Source organism: Phycodurus eques, chromosome 5 (genome assembly GCF_024500275.1).
Source record: "Phycodurus eques isolate BA_2022a chromosome 5, UOR_Pequ_1.1, whole genome shotgun sequence".
NCBI lineage: Eukaryota > Metazoa > Chordata > Actinopteri > Syngnathiformes > Syngnathidae > Phycodurus > Phycodurus eques.
Window position 1 is genome coordinate 28,508,093 of NC_084529.1, and position 16,071 is coordinate 28,524,163.

Consider the following 16,071-nt stretch of genomic DNA (forward strand, 5'->3'; position numbering starts at 1 on the left):
CTGTCATAGTCCCAACATTCAAATTCCCCACATTCAGTTCTAGGCTCTGTAGAATCTAGCAGATTTTCTGAGCCGCTTCTCCTCACTAGTGCTGCGGGCGTGCTGGAGACTATCCCAGCTATCATCGGGCAGGAGGCCGGGTACACCCTGAATTGGTTGCCAGCCAATCGCAGGGCACATACAAACAAACAGCCATTCGCACTCACATGCACACCTACGGGCAATTTAGAGTTGTCAATTAAACTACCATGCATGTTTTTGGGATGTGGGAGGAAACCGGAGTGCCCGGAGAAAACCCACGCAGGCAAGGGGAGAACATGCAAACTCCACACAGGCCACCAAGTGAGAATGAAAAATGCATGAAATTGTAAAGTGTATCTACGAATGCCTAGATAATCGCTATGTAAGTGTAATGTATTATTAAAGAATCAAAATGATACACATCTATTCACTCCAATGTCATACATTTAGTAGATTTTTTTTTTTTAACCATAAAGACTAGAATACGGAGCCCCTAAAGGGACATGGGGTGGGGGGAAAAAAACAAAACTTTCTGATAGTTTAATATTATTATGGGCTTCTCATTTCAGAATGAATTATATATCTATTTGTTGTGTATAAGTAATAATATGATGAAGCGATGAAACGTTTTTTTTTTTTTTTTTTGGTTTCACAGTCATAAGGGTCCTCTGATTGGGGCCCATGTATGTCATGACATTCCCCTTTTGTGATCAATCTGCGAGGTTGACTCCTCCCACGAGTGCTTTCGTCATAGCCGTAGTGGGGGCGTCTGGTTTGGACGAGGACGTGGTTGTAACCTTGACCTCGTCGTTTATTACGTTACAAGGACCGCGGTGGGAACACGTCGACGCGAGGTACCGTGTATGTCGTTCTGAGCCGCCTCACTCTCAGCTCTCTTACTATCGCTATCGTCGTGTAAATAAATGCGTTTTGTTCAAACGAGCGAGTTCGAGTGATGGGTTGTGCTAAGTCTAGTTTGAGCAAGCACTGTTCAAAAGTAGCTTGACGCAATGTGATAGGTGAGCTGGTTGAATTGAATGGACGCACTACTCTTAAAGGGCCAGTTCACTCACAGTTCACTTACTTAACTAAAGTCAATTGGATGTAGAATATAGTTCGGTTAAGGTCTTCATTAAAAATATAATAAAGTAACATCTACCATAGTGAAGCTCTCTGAAAACATGCACAAAATGAGGGTTAATTAAGAGTAATGTATTTACCTATGGTCTTAAATGGCATTGCGTTGTACACTGCTCACAAAAAAAGTTGAGAGACGTCTGGGTGAAATTTCAGGATGAACCCCAAATGCACCATAACCTTTACATGTGAATTGAATTTGGACTTGTATAAACATTTGAATGCACGGCCAACTGTTCAATGTTTCAGTACTTTTTGCGCAACTTGCTGTTCTCTAACCAGGAGCTGAGTGGCAAAATTCCCAACAGGTGTTTGAGCCATGAATGGACCAAAAAATTTCCTGGTTCAATTAGAATTGGATTTAAACAATCCTCTTCATTATACTTTTCCTTTTCTTCGATGAGGTTTCAAACATGATGTCCTCAGAGGGAAGTGGCCACTGAGCTAAGAATGGCACAGTTTCTTCAGCAGGTTTGGAAGTGGATGTCCTTGGAAATGTATTGCTCATGGATCAAACAAACATGTAATGTGTATTCAGCTCCTTGTTAGAGAACTGCAAGTTATGCAAAATGTACTGAAACAATGAAAAATTGGAGGCGCGTTCAGAAGTTCCGAGAAGGTTAAAATAAGTTCAGCTGTAAAAGGTTGTAGTGCAATTTTGGTTAATGCAGAAATTTCACCCCAAAGCCGACTATCCCAAAATTGTTGGGTTTATTTGTGTGTATTCCTTTTCAAAGCATATATATTGCGTTTAGGAGTCACTTAAAAATGACAGTCTGACACCAACAGGTGATGACGAAGGGGGCATTTTTATCTGTAGGTGTCAGTGTCGACATGAAGTTGACATCCCTTTTGTCATTGTGGTGCCTCCAGTTGGTTTCGAGTGTTGCATTTGTTGTACTGAAGGTGTCTGCAATGTGTATTTTTAGTAACTAGCCAGATCAGACCGGAATATCAGTTCACTTTTGTTCTCTTCACTTTCAAGACAAGTCCAGAGATGGCTTCCCAAATCCGGCAAAACTTTCACCAGGACTGCGAGGCTGCCATTAACAGGCAGATAAATCTTGAGCTGTATGCGTCTTATGTTTATCTCTCAATGGTAAGGTATTCACTAATCAGTATAACGTCTTGCTCAACGATGAACAATGATTTTCTTCTTTTTAGGCATATTATTTTGAGAGAGATGATAAAGCCCTGCCACATTTTGCCAAGTTTTTTAGCGCCCAGTCCAAAGAGGAGCGCGAGCATGCCGAGAAGCTACTGAATTTCCAGAACAAGAGGGGGGGAAAGATTTTCCTGCAGGATATCAAGGTATCATCATTACCCCACATTTTTACATCAGTGGGATGAAGTTAACCTATGAACACTTGGGCTTTACTACACTTCCTTGTATACGGGAAGCAAAATATGTCTCCATATTAACATACTCATTTCTAGATAAACGTAAGGCATCATTTTATGTTTCCCTGACTACATTTGTTATTGCAGAATCAATGTGAAATAAGAGCCAAAGCCAATAGAGTGTCTTTCCATACATGCATGAAAGAAACCTGACCGAGATGAATGGGGGAGCGGCCTCGAGGCTTTGGAGTGTGCCCTGCAGCTGGAGAAAAGCGTAAATCAGTCCCTGCTGGAACTACAGGAAATGGCAGCGCAGCACAGCGATCCGCACGTTGGTGTCACACACTCTCTTCACTTGAAGGCTTCACACACTGGTCAGAACATTAGGCACACCTGCTCAAGCTTATGTGAGCCTGAAGCAAGAACAAATGTGCCCTTAGAAAGATACCAATGCTCACTTTAGACTGACATTGTCAGAGAATTTTTCATGTAACAGTCAGCGTCAAGTATGTTATATGAATCCTGCGAGGAATTTAAGCTATCACGGCAGCAATATTACACCCCAACAGATTTGTTACGACACCTCCGTTGCAAATGAGATTCGTCAATGTGCAGACAAAGTGTACAAATTCATCAAATGTTGCAGTACTTGTATTGTGCGTTCATTGTGTTAGATATAAAGGGGGCACACCCGACTTGATGCACTTAATACGACCACTATCAGGTTGCGACTATAGAGACCGTCTATAACACACAAAAACACAATATAACAGCAGGCAACTGTGCTGTGTACATCAGCTGGAGCCGTTTAGATATGGTTGGCAAAAGAAACAGTCCAGCAGCAAGTTGCATGGACACAAGTACAACAGATTCAGAATGACATGGCAGCGCACAGTGGCTGCATGAACCGGTCTGCAATGTAAAAGGGCCCTTTTCTTGACCTACATTACAGCTTTGACATTAGCTAAAAAAAACTTATGTAGAGTCCACCTCTTTTTTGTGTGTGTGTTTTTTTTTTTTTTAATGTCCCTACAGCTATGTGACTTCATTGAGACACACTATCTGGACGAGCAGGTCAAGTCTATCAAGCAACTCGCAGACTGGGTGTCGAACCTGCAGCGGATGGGAGCGCCACAGAACGGCATGGCCGAGTACCTCTTTGACAAACACACCATGGCCGAGGAGGGCACATAAGCCACTCACAACTGCGCGTCCACGTCCTCTCCCTCACCTCACTCATGATATTCGGAGAGCACAATTGAACGTGTGTTATGAGCTCATCGGCGCTGTAATGGTTTCTTATTCATGCTGCTTTTTCAAATGATTTGGGCATGTTTCTCAAAAGTGTGTTTACAAACCGAAAACGGAACGAACATTCGCGGCCATCCCAGGACATCTGCCCTCTACGTTTGTCTGGTCAATGACGCTTGAGATGAGAAATCAAATCATCCTGACTTTGAGAGTGGGAAGAAGGGAGCGGGGTGGGAGAGCGCGAACCATGCTACGTATCTTGTTACACTTGATTGTGCATCCTAAAAAGGTGAAGAGAATCATGACAGTTTGTTTCCCAGGAAAAGTCATTATGAACATGTCAGTTATACACATGTAACACATACAGGCGTTATAAAACATACAAAAATATAAGATTATCGGAATATTTTTCTGTTTCACAAAAAACAAATCAACGGATTTAACTGCTTAAAGAAAATATGAATATAAAAAATGCTCAATTTTCTGGTTGTTTGCTGGCTGGAATATTTTTGGCTGTTATAATAAACTGGGTTAATATTTATTGTAAACCTCTACGAACAGAATACATGTACATATTGTTTCCCTGTATGAAGTAAATAAAGCAACAAAAAACGATTTCACGTTTTTCATTGGGAAAAAACCAAAACACTGCTGTTCAAGTTAATGCAAAAAAACAAAAAAGGATGCAAGTAACAATCTTAAACCCTGTAGTTTTAAGTAATCCACACTTGGCCTTCGTATGTTTTTATTTCTTCCCCATATGTTAACACTGAAATATTTTAAGGTGCTTTGTACATCACAAGTCGGTTAATTGTTCTGTAAGCACTCACCAGTAATTAGAGATTACTTTCTGTTTATAAGGCTCCAGTTGAGTTTAATACACCTAAAATAGTTCTGTGTGTGGATTGGCATGTGACATACAAACTGCATTTTTCTCAGTCCTGCTTCCTGCTGGCAGCTGCTTTGTTCCCGCCATCATCTACGAGCACGCCCAGCAGGTCTCCTTCAGCCAATGAGATTCCAGAATCATTGGGGGAATTTTGCTGATTGGCTTCTTGCTGTGACGGTGTCGCACTGGAAGCGGTCAGGTTATTCAGCCCGCCGTTGCTTGCCTTCACATTGTTGGCAAAGTTACCAAAGCTACTAAGATTGGTGCCATTGCAAAGACTTCCTGCTGTGCCGGCGCCGTTGCTGCTCGTCACATTAATGCTGCTCGAGCTACTGTTGGGATTACTTGGATTTGCTGGCCCGTGACGGGAGGGAGGGGTGAACGAGAACACCCTTTCTCCCCCACTTCCCGTCGTTCTGGCGCTCGGGGGTCCTGCCTGGCTGTCGGCGGATGACAAGGCGTCCAGCGTCAGGCACGGAGGCGGAGGCCGGCGAGACAGCAGGCCATGCCCGCGCCTGAGTTTCGATATGGGGCAAAGCTCGGGCGGAGGGTCGGGGAAGGAGAAGGTCGGAGCGGGCGGGGTCCCGCCGTCCTCGCTCAGCCAGGGGAAAGCCGACGACGGTGGTGGCGGGATGTGATTGGGGGTGTCGGGTGGCAGCAGCTGTGAGCCCACCGCCGGAGGAGCGAGGGAGCTGCAGCTGCGATCCCATTCATTTTTAGGCCGCCGGGCAGGTCGAAGTCGGGCCACCGCGGGGGGCACACAGTGGATGGGCGTTTGGGGGCAACTGTAGAAACCCGGTCTCTCATACAAGGGCAAGCCGGAGAAGGCGTAATCCTGATCTCGCTCTGCGTTCGAGGGCTGGCGGGCTTGGTTTGTGACCGATGGAGCCTGTGTGTGTAAGTAAAGGGGGAAGCGACTCAGCGGTGCTCCGGGGCGTCGGCGTAGCAGAGAGACCCGAGAAGAGCGAGGGAAGCTGGGGGACTGAACACCCAGAAAGCGACCCAGACCGCCCAAAAGCGGGGTGGAGTAGTTGGCTTCCTCATTTTCTTTAATCTGCTCCAAATTGGACTGAAACTCCATCTCCTCTTTAGGAACACTAGAGAGTACAACAATGTCACCGTAACAATGAAGACGATGGCTGTGTTCAGAATCCCTCCCGATCCACCATATACCGTGCTGTGAAAAAGTATTGGCCCCCTTCTAAATTCTTAGATTTTTCCATAGTTTCCCCACTTACATTTTTCACATCATTCAAGTGGGGAAACTATGCAAAAATACAAGAATTTGAAAAAGAAGGGGGCGAATACTATTTCATGCCACTGTAGTCCTCTATACAGTGGTGCCTTAAGATAGGAATTTAATTTGTTTAAATGGTTCCGTGACCACACTTGTATCTCAAATCCCCATTGAAATGAAATGTCATTAATCCATTGCACCCTCCCACCAAAACAAAAATGATTGTGTTTTTAATTACGAAAAATAGCACTCTTTGATATTGTACTTTATAAAAACAGAGTAATAACAATTAACTAGGATGAAAATAAACAGTCTGCGTAATGATGCTACACTCCAATTCATTGTGCTGCTACTTGTGTGACCGCCTTGGCCACCAGGAAAGAGTATAAAACAGTTATGCAGACAGAAAGAGACAAGAATCTTCGACTAATCTAAGTGACCGATAAGATGTTGTAATATTGTAGTTTTTCGTAGAGGACAAAGAATAAATGCTTGTGACTGTCTACATGTGTTGCTTCATTGTTTGTGTTCAAATACCCGTTGCTTCCAAAATCAAGACTATCGACGCTAAACGTTATCGTGTCAATGGTGTTTTCCGTTGCCAGCTAAGCGGAAAAACTCCTAAGTCGAGTCTCTTGTTTTTTCAAGGCACCACTCTAATGAGTTTGCCATTTGTTAGCACTATTTGTAGCGACTATTCCACAATGCATCTTGAAAAGTAGTGACCAACCGATGGTCACTAGAAAAGCAGCAAGTCCCATGATGCATTGTGCTCATACAGGAAAAAAGTTTACGTTTCCAGGGTATTGTTTGATTTTTTTTTTAGCAGAAGACAAATGTATGAATTGTGACGATAAAATATCTTTAATATCAGTAGACTAACGCATCACAATAGGGATGGACAAACTGCTTTGTATTAATTTTGTAAAATACACTCTTCTTAAAACAAAATGTTATTGTATTTATCCATCCATTTTCTTGTCAATTAACCTACCGTGCATGTTTTTGGGATCGGGGAGGAAACCGGAGTGCCTGAAGAAAACCCACGCAGGCACGGGGAGAACATGCAAACGCCACACAGGCGGGGCCGGGGATTGATCCCCGGTCCTCAGAACTGTGAGGCAGACGCTCTAACCAGTCGCCCACCGTGCCGCTGTTACTGTATTTATCTGTTCAATATTTATTACGGAGGGTCCACCAGCTGACTATTCAACAGCAATGACGTAACCATTACATCAAAATCCCTGTACTGTATAGTGATTATTAGGGAGTAGGGAATGAATTAATGATTCCAACCACAGCCATAATTACATTAATACATCACCAACAGTGTTGTCAATCAAAACAGAGCATCGGTCTTTGTAAAGGCATTTTTGACACAGCTCCATTGTAGTTCATTAGATTGTGTAGGTGTACTGTACCAATTGTTGGTGGCCGTTTAAACGTACCTGATATCCAGAGCAGAGCCCATGAATGACGGTTTACAGTGATCAGCGCTGGCAGTGGTGTAGGGAGGGCGAGGCTCGGACTCATTCCAGTACATGTCCTTCTCGACCAGAGGGAGGCTGTCGTACATCTCATCCACAGACAACAAAGATACCTGGAACACAATAGAACACAGCTCGTACAGGCAGGCCTCCTTTTTTCCCCCTGACCTAATTCAGTGTTTCCCAACCGTTTTTGAGCCAAGGCGTGCATTTTACATTACACCGGACCAATCACTTAGTGAAACCGGATAATTCCCCCGGAACACTGGTTCTGTTCGGAATCACTGACTTAGATGAACATATCACGGATAGCATCAGAACCTGTAAGTTGCGATCAACGAGCCAGTTGGTCTCAAAGTCGTCGTCGTCTTCGCCAAAAGGATTGATAAGTTGCTCGGCCACCTGAAAGCAGGACACGATCAGACACGGACCAGTCGTCAAACAGACTCGATGATCTTATCTGTAGCATCAGACCTTCAGCCAGCCAACATAGAAAAAAAACTGCAACAGCGTGAATACAGGCACATAGAAGTCCAGGTCGTGACCAGGGTAGCCTTGGGCCGGATCCAAAAACTGACGACCAATCAGACAAGCCAGGAAGAAGCTGTAGACTGCCACTGTCGCCACCTAAGTACCATACAACAGTCACAGTTGGGAGAAAGTTGCTTTTGTTGCATTCTGGTCTTTACGTTGCAGCCTTGTCCCTGTTCCCCAGATTTGTGCCTCGTCTCTGAACTCGTTTGTCCTGTCAGCTGTGTACCTTTCTAAATTAATGTCGTTTACCGCATGACTACCAAAGCCAAGGTGAACAATCATCGCAAAGGTGATCAAGCTTCAGGGAGGCTGAAATTGAGCTTTGTGAAGCCAAAGATTATCCTGCACATGTCTGACACCTTATATTGCGGATGCAAACAGAAACAGAACCTGAGTATAGACGAGAGGCAGGCTAATCCAGTCGTATCCATACAGCTTCATGCACTTTGCACGTAAACTGTTCAACTCCTAAATAGTGAAGAACAAAAAAAAACATTGTTTATAAATATGTTTTCCAAGATGTTCCCTCCCGCAGTTTGAACAAATGCACATACAGTGAGAATGGCAGTGAGAGCCACGTCGTTGTTGATGCGACCCTCAGTCCGGGCCCGCAAAGCCAGACTGACAAACCACATGCAGGGAACCCAGAACTTGTTATGAGGGGAGGGCAGGTCCTCCAGATGCTTGAGTTCCTCTGATGTCATCAAACCTGAAGGGCACATGAAGACAAAAGATGACAAAACACATTTTGTATTCAGCTTGTATGAAATGGAACAAAAAAAAAGGGATAGACCTGAACAAATTGTCCAAGTTCCTAATTGAATCCAATGAGATCAAACAAAATCCCATCTAGATAGTAAACCTTAAATAATTAATATATACAGATAATAGTTACACAAAAAAAACAAAAACAGTTTAAGAACTAAGCATTATCTTTTAAAAGGCAACAGCACTTTTTGGATACTAGATTGTAATGGGGTACCTACTGAAGTGTCTGTTTAGTACACTACATTGGCGCCTTGAGATAAGAGTTTAATTCATCCATTGAACACACTCGTAACTCAAACCACGTGTATCGCAAATCATCTTTCCCCATGTGTGGAAATGCCATAAATATGTTCCAGCCTCCCCTAGAAAACAAACCAAAAACTATTGCAATGTGTTTTTAATAAAAAAAAGTAACACTATAACATCACACATTGAATAAAACATACAGTAACGACATAGTTACCAAGACATACAGATATATAGATGAAGAGTTATTCCTCGCAGAGGAGAACGAATATATACCAGTGAGCATTGTCATATTGTCTGTCTACATATGTTCCCCCACCGTTTTTGTTCAAATATCAGTTGCTTAATGTGTTACAACACTGCCACAACGATGCTATTCGTTAGCCCATCTATGGGGTTTTGCATTGTACGTTAGCATTAGTTCCCCGGACAAAACTATGTGGTTATTTTGAATGCAAAACGTGTAATTCTCTTTGTTTTCTGTTTAGTTTGAAGGTAAACTTCAACTTGGATTGGCAGTAAACAACATGAAGCAATTATTTGGCCTCTTTTTTGAAGACTTGAACAATTGTTCATTATCTGTCAAACTGCTGCTTGTTGTGAAGTGAGTTGAGTTTAATGCCACCAATACAAGACTTGTATCTCAAATTTTTGCTTGCGAGTCAAAGCAAATGAGGGCTCATATCTCAAAATGCTTGTATCGCAAGGTACCACTATATTTATTTGTACATATGAGAATCTTTAGAATACTGTACATAAAAGCATAGATAGCAATTTTGTGAATATTCCATCTTGTATTTATGTAAGTGTTTTTGTGGTGGTCAGCAGCCTGCTCATAATCTCAGCACTACATGACATCATCAGTACACAACTGTGTGTACGAGACAAAGAGTTCAAACATGCCGCACGGTGCCTGAACCAGGTTTCGTGCTCAACCTAAGGATCAGTACTCCGATTTGACAGCGTACCTGCCTGCACCAGGTGCTCCATGGTGGGGAACCTCTTGTAGACGGCTGTGCTGACAGAGCGGTAGATGAGCACACCAGAGAGGTTGGCGTAACGCATCAGAGTGCGCCTGGTCAACCTGGCGGCCTCGTCGGCTCCGCGCACGTGACCTCCCACTAGTGATGCCAGGCGATCGGGCCAGGGGACATTTTCAAACTGACCCCACCAGCGGGATACCACCAAGGTCACATAGAAACCTGCAAAGCAGCGTGGAAGTTGGCCACCACTTGGGATTGCTTTTTGTTTACGAACCCGCAAGCCCAATATAATACTGTATAGAGTACATTCAGCGGCTACAACGCTGGCCAGGTACATATTCCCAAATGATTATGTTCACGCATGGCTAAAGCTGCATTTACAAAAAATCAGCGTGACTCACCAAGAACAAAGGACACTGGGATGAGCTCTGCATAGCGGTCACAGTACATGGAAAGCTTCTCAAACAGCCTCTTCTGCTCAACATTTAACACAAACCTAGTGGGGAAAAGATAGTTCAGTTAGTTAAGTACCATACCATGTTGACCTAATGACAAATGTGCACAATTTAGACAATATCGCTTCTTTTGACAAAGTAGATAAGTGAATGTTCCATAAAAAAAAAGTCTGAAATTACAATGATGAAACTGTTCAAAAGTCAATTTTCTTTTATGTGTTCAAAAGTGTAACTATGAGTCCAACCTTGTCAAACTCGCAGACAAATAGATTGCACTACAAGGTGGCACTTCAAGTTCGTATTTGGACAATATGTTATGTTTGGGGCGGCACGGTGGTCCTCCGGGTTCCTCCCACATCCCAAAAACATGCATGGTAGCTTAATTGAAAACTCTAGATTGCCCGTAGGTGTGAACTTGAGTGCCAATGGTTGTTTTCTTTATTTGTGCCCTGTGATTGGCTGGCGAGCAGTTCAGGGTGTACCCCGCCTCTCTCCCATGTTCACCTGGGATTGAAGGACGATACCAATTTTCGGTTCAGCAAATCTAAGCATTATTGTCCTTTTAAAGACTTTCAGATACAGCTCCTGTGTTGGATCATATTAGACTGTAGAAGTGTACTTAACGAGGTGTCCAGAGAGTGTTCTATAATAATTTTAAGTGCTTTGATTATTGATTAATTTAGAGGATGATTGGATATCTAAATGAATCCCTTTAAGATGTAAAAATTCCCTTACGCATAAGAATGATTATTCCAATTTGGTGAAGAAAGCCCGTTTTAGTGGTACCTATAAACGACGCTGAAGAAGTAGTAGAGAAGGGTGAAGATGATAAGCTCCCTGTAGAGGAGTTTATAGATGCTGCCCTTCCAGCGCAGGAGCAGGTGGAAGAAAGTGCCGAGGCCAGCGTCCGCCACCCTGCGGGAGTAGGTCACTGTCATTGCCGCTGCCGCTGCTGCTGCTGCTGCTGCTGCTCCTTCTTCTTCTTCCTTGTTTCGCAGTGACTTGACATGAAGGACGCCTCCGTTGCCTCGTCTGATCGCAGAATCAGCAATCAGCCAGCTCGGTCTGTGGTCGGCAGACAAAAGACACAAACAGCCTTCAAAGAGACCCGTACGGCGAACATCCATCCATTCATTTTCTATAGCATGTGTCCTCACTAGGGTCATGAATGAGCTGGAGCCTATCCAACTGACTTTGGGTGTGAGGCGGGCTGGGTACACTCTGGACCGCCAGTCAATCACTGGGCACAGATTCACAAACTAGTCACACTCACATTCACATCTATGGACAATGTAGTCTTAGAGAAAACCTGCATAAGGAAGGCAGAAGCTAGGATTCGAACCCCAGAACTGTGAGGCAGACTTCCCAACCACTAGTCTGCGCCTATGGCGAGCATTTGAAGTAATATGCTAAGAATTATTTAATATTGTGAACCTAAATCTGTTGTCCCGTGTTGAAGACCGCAAGGTCAACTACAGCACGGCCCGGGTATCACGGCTGTTACTTACCACTGAAGACGCAAGTGTGGCGTGGAGGAGGCGTACGCTCGGCCTCGGTGGAATGAAAATGTTGGCGAAAGAGAATCGGGACCAGAAAAAGGAGGAGAGCGTGGAGCTTCTACACCTCCGGTCACTTGATGTCTTAAGCTGTTTTGAGCAACAAAGCTGCATTGTGAGCTCCCGCAGGCTCTGCTAATCTCAACAAATCACATACAGCCGCACAACTGGTTGCTTAGATACATATATAACTTTATGAAAGCTATTTAGGAGCTCTCAGAGTGGAAATCCGTCTTTATGAGTTCATGTTCCAATGGAAGTTATTTTTCTTCTTAAAGCAGCATTATGAAAAAGTGGGAGCATTTTGGGCCCTCTGCCGGAAGAAATATGCACAGCTGCGTAGTTTCGGGCCAGAAGGTGTTCGGTGTTAGTGATGATTAACCCTTGCTGTCTAACCAGAAAAGCAGCGGCAAGGGCGAAGTGCGGACATAGTTCAAGTCATCTAAACTCCTTGGCTCCACCGATCTATCCCGTTTGAATTACATTTTAAACAACTGGACAATTGGTTGCGTCTACCTCTGGTGAGTGTGCCTTACTTGATGTTATTAAAAGTGCATGTTTTTCATGCTGCATATTTCCTGGATTGCCCTGAGTTAGCACTGAACGATCCCTTTACTCCCTTGTTGAACACTTGGAGTGCTATTATTGTGCTGCCGTGAGGTGCGGTGGAACTTTTAAAATCATTTAAAGGTCATTCATATATAGTGCATAGTATTATTGTATGAAACATTATGTAACTCCCCTCACTCTTTTCAGGGGCCGTGGACTGCTCATGTGCTTCCACAAGAATAAACACAATTGAACCGAATTGCTTCTTTTGCGATACGGAGGGCGACATGGATGCTTTCGAGGGAATTCACAGTGTTCGGATTTCCTCCTCTCCACCGCCCGCGACTTACTCCAGTCGGGCCTACGAAATCGTGAAGGCGGGCAGGTCGGGAATAGAAGTGTATTCCTCTGCAGTGTTCTTTGGGACTCCGTCCGAGGCTGAGGCTAAGGCTAAGGGCTGCGTGGTTGGAAGGTATGCCATCCCTAATTCCGATCTTCCTGAAGGCAACTAAGGAGTTGGTGGACATGTTCTGTTTTATGATGTTTAGCTGGTTTAAAAGAGATCGCAGTGGATTTGATCTGTCATTCATCATGGAAAAATGAGACAGGTGATAAGTGAGCAATTGTAGTAATATAGCCAAGTATAATGTGATTACATTTGCAATGTAACTTCCATCCATCCATTTTTCAAACATTTTATATCGTGTTTGTCCTCATTTGGGTCCAGGGTGAGCTGGAGCCAATCCCAGCTGATTCTGGGCAAGAGGCGGGGTACACTGGACTGATTACCAGCCAATCGCAGGGACCAAGTAGAAAGAAAACCCCCATTTGCAGTCACGTTCACACCCATGGACAATTTAGAGTCCTCAATGAAACATACGTCCATAGTTTTGGATTGTGGGAGGCAGGGGGGTACCTGAAGTAAATCCATACAAGCAGGGGGGGGAAACCTGAGCAGAGATTGAAACCCCAAACCTCAGAACTATAAGGCAGTTGTGCTAACCGCTACTCTCGTGATTCTCAAAATATTAATCAAAAGCGAAACCGAGATTTTATTCCTAAAAAGTATTTTTAATATTCTTGTAAACCACTGTAACATTATGCACAGTTTGAACATCAACACTGCACTTATATATATGGGAAAAGAAAAAAACTACTTGAATCATGATTAATTGAAAATGTATTGTACATGAAGTTAAATACAACATTTCTGTAAATAAATTATTAAAAACCAACAGTTCTTAAATGCAAATGTATTGAAGTTAAAAGTTAAATTCAACTGAACTGTACTAAGGCAGTGATTGTTTTTTGTACCACTTGTCAGACCCATTACCAGACCTCAGTCTTAACATCACTCCTCAAAATTTAAAGCAAACAATCATAACTGATAAATGGAGTCATCCCTAAAATCCCTAAAATTGCTTGTAAATGCAGAGATGTGACACTGAAGCGTTGTAAAAAAAGAAAACTTGTCATATTTGTTAAAACTGTATGACTTGACAGTAGCACATGAGTAAAATGATCTGTGAAAAAAATCAGCCCTCTCTGGTGGCATCTCGAGCCTCAAATTGGATTTGTGGCCTGACGAAAAAAGAATCTGAGTCAACTGGCGTGACTGACTAGGTGTCAATCATTTCACTTGTCCGTGGCCTTGTGTTGACTTGTTACCTTGGGCTTCAGGATCTTTGCTGAAGCTATGGCAGAATTTCCACCTCCGGTTGCAAAATAAGACATCAGTAATGACAGTTAATACATCACAGCATATCATAAAATGTGAGCAGTTTGATTGGATGCTCAGAATATGCTCTGACCTTGTGGGGACGCCATTCGTGACATCGGTGAGTCATTGTGAGGCGGAATGTTCTCCAGCTTAGACAATCCAGTTTACTGTTCTGCGTATTCACATTATTTGCCTTGAGGGTGTTGATTGATAAGTACAGAGAAGGTCAGAAAAGAGTTGCATTGTGTTTTTGTAAATCTAGAGAAAGCCTATGACAGAGTACCCAGCGAGGAACTGTGGTACTCCACGCAGAAGTCTGGAGCAGCAGAGAAGTATGTTAGAATAATACAAGACATGTATGAGGGCAGCAGAACAGTGGTGAGATGTGCTGTAGGTGTGACAGAGGAGTTTAAGATGGAGGTGGGACTGCATCAGGGATCAGCCCTGAGCCCCTTCCTGTTTGCAGTGGTGATGGATAGGCTGACAGATGAGGTTAGACTGGAATCCCCGTGGACCGTGATCTTTGCAGATGACATCGTGATCTGCAGTGAAAGCAGGGAGAAGGTGGAGGAACAGTTAGAAAGGTGGAGGCATGCACTGGAAAGGAGAGGAATGAAGATTAGCTGAAGTAAAACAGAATATACGTGCATGAATGAGAGGGGTGGAGGGCAAAGAGTGAGGCTACAGGGAGAAGAGATAGCGAGGGAGGAGGACTTTAAATACTTGAGGTCAACGGTCCAGAGCAATGGTGAGCGTGATAAGAGAATGAAGAAAATGGTCAGAGCAGGTTGAGGAAGGTATCAGGTGTTTTATGTGATAGAAGATTCTCTGCTAGGATGAAGGGTAAAGTTTATAAGACAGTGGTGAGGCCAGCCATGATGTACGGATTAGAGACAGTGGCACTGAAGAGACAATAGGAAGCAGAGCTGGAGGTGGAGGTGGCGGAAATGAAAATGTTGAGGTTCGCTCCAGGCATCAGGTTGGATCAAATTTGAAATGAGCCAAGGGTAGATGTTTTGGAGAAAGTTAGAGAGAGCAGACTTCGATGGCTTGGACACGTCCAGAGGAGAAATAGTGAGTATATTGGAAGAAGGATGATGAGGATGGAGGTGCCAGGCAAGCGAGCTAGAGGAAGACCGAAGAGAAGGTTGATGGATGTCGTGAGGGAAGACATGAGGGCAGTTGGCGATAGAGAAGAGCATGCAGAAGATAAGCTTACATGGGAGAGGATGACACGCTGTGGCGACCCCTAACGGGACAAGCCAAAGGGAGAAGACGATATAGTCACATGTAACACTGTATTTAATAACTTGGCCTGTATTTTTTTCTTGGCGAAAGTATTTGTAGCATTCTGAATGTTCTGAATGCAGAATTATAGCACCTAGAAGAACAAAAAAAGACATGCATTAAGAAAGCCGCTTCTGGGGGGGGGTCATGATATGAAATATCTACAGCAGCTTGTGAAAAATAAGGTAGATATTAAAAGAAATAACATTTTGTTGTTTGAGATTGTCCTCTGATTGTCTAGGATGGACCCAGGGGTGGAGCCAGTGGGTGGGCAGCGTTGGCGGGGGCCGCTTGGGACCTGGGCCTTCAGGTCCCTAATCCACCTCTTAATACCATCATCACGTCGCAAAAATAACGTACAAAAACGCTACACATATATAACTACGTGTGGCATTAAAGAAGAGACAGAGGCATTCCCCATATTCGAGGATGAATGCAATTATTACTAATACAAGAAACAAAATGACCTTTATCTTCCAATAAATCACAACTCCAAACCGCTTGAGTCATTGTAGTGACTCAAGTGGTTTGGACATTACGACTTCATATTAATATATTACTTAACATTCACATGTATCGAAATGCGGCACGGTGGCCGACTGGTGAGAGC

The 16,071-nt window shown here is 43.6% G+C and overlaps 2 protein-coding genes across 3 annotated transcripts; one reads left to right on the forward strand and one right to left on the reverse strand.

Moving 5' to 3' along the window:
• Positions 1 to 788: 788 nt before the first annotated feature.
• On the forward strand, positions 789 to 4,365 carry fth1b (ferritin, heavy polypeptide 1b). 2 transcript variants are annotated; one of them, XM_061676010.1, is made up of 5 exons: positions 789 to 875; positions 2,144 to 2,257; positions 2,323 to 2,469; positions 2,705 to 2,830; positions 3,535 to 4,365. In XM_061676010.1, the coding sequence occupies exons 2-5, from the start codon at positions 2,156 to 2,158 to the stop codon at positions 3,691 to 3,693; spliced, it is 534 nt and encodes a 177-aa protein (XP_061531994.1). In that variant the 5' UTR covers positions 789 to 875; positions 2,144 to 2,155; the 3' UTR covers positions 3,694 to 4,365. The 2 variants fall into 2 exon arrangements, with proteins under 2 accessions (XP_061531994.1, XP_061531995.1); XM_061676011.1 differs by having other exon boundaries at positions 2,371 to 2,469.
• A 124-nt stretch (positions 4,366 to 4,489) lies between these two features.
• Positions 4,490 to 11,369, reverse strand: best1 (bestrophin 1). Its single transcript, XM_061676957.1, has 9 exons — positions 11,136 to 11,369; positions 10,296 to 10,390; positions 9,880 to 10,113; positions 8,452 to 8,606; positions 8,288 to 8,365; positions 7,838 to 7,990; positions 7,685 to 7,765; positions 7,325 to 7,476; positions 4,490 to 5,736 (listed from the first exon to the last, which is right to left on the reverse strand). The coding sequence occupies exons 1-9, from the start codon at positions 11,285 to 11,287 to the stop codon at positions 4,686 to 4,688; spliced, it is 2,151 nt and encodes a 716-aa protein (XP_061532941.1). The 5' UTR covers positions 11,288 to 11,369; the 3' UTR covers positions 4,490 to 4,685.
• Positions 11,370 to 16,071: the final 4,702 nt, after the last annotated feature.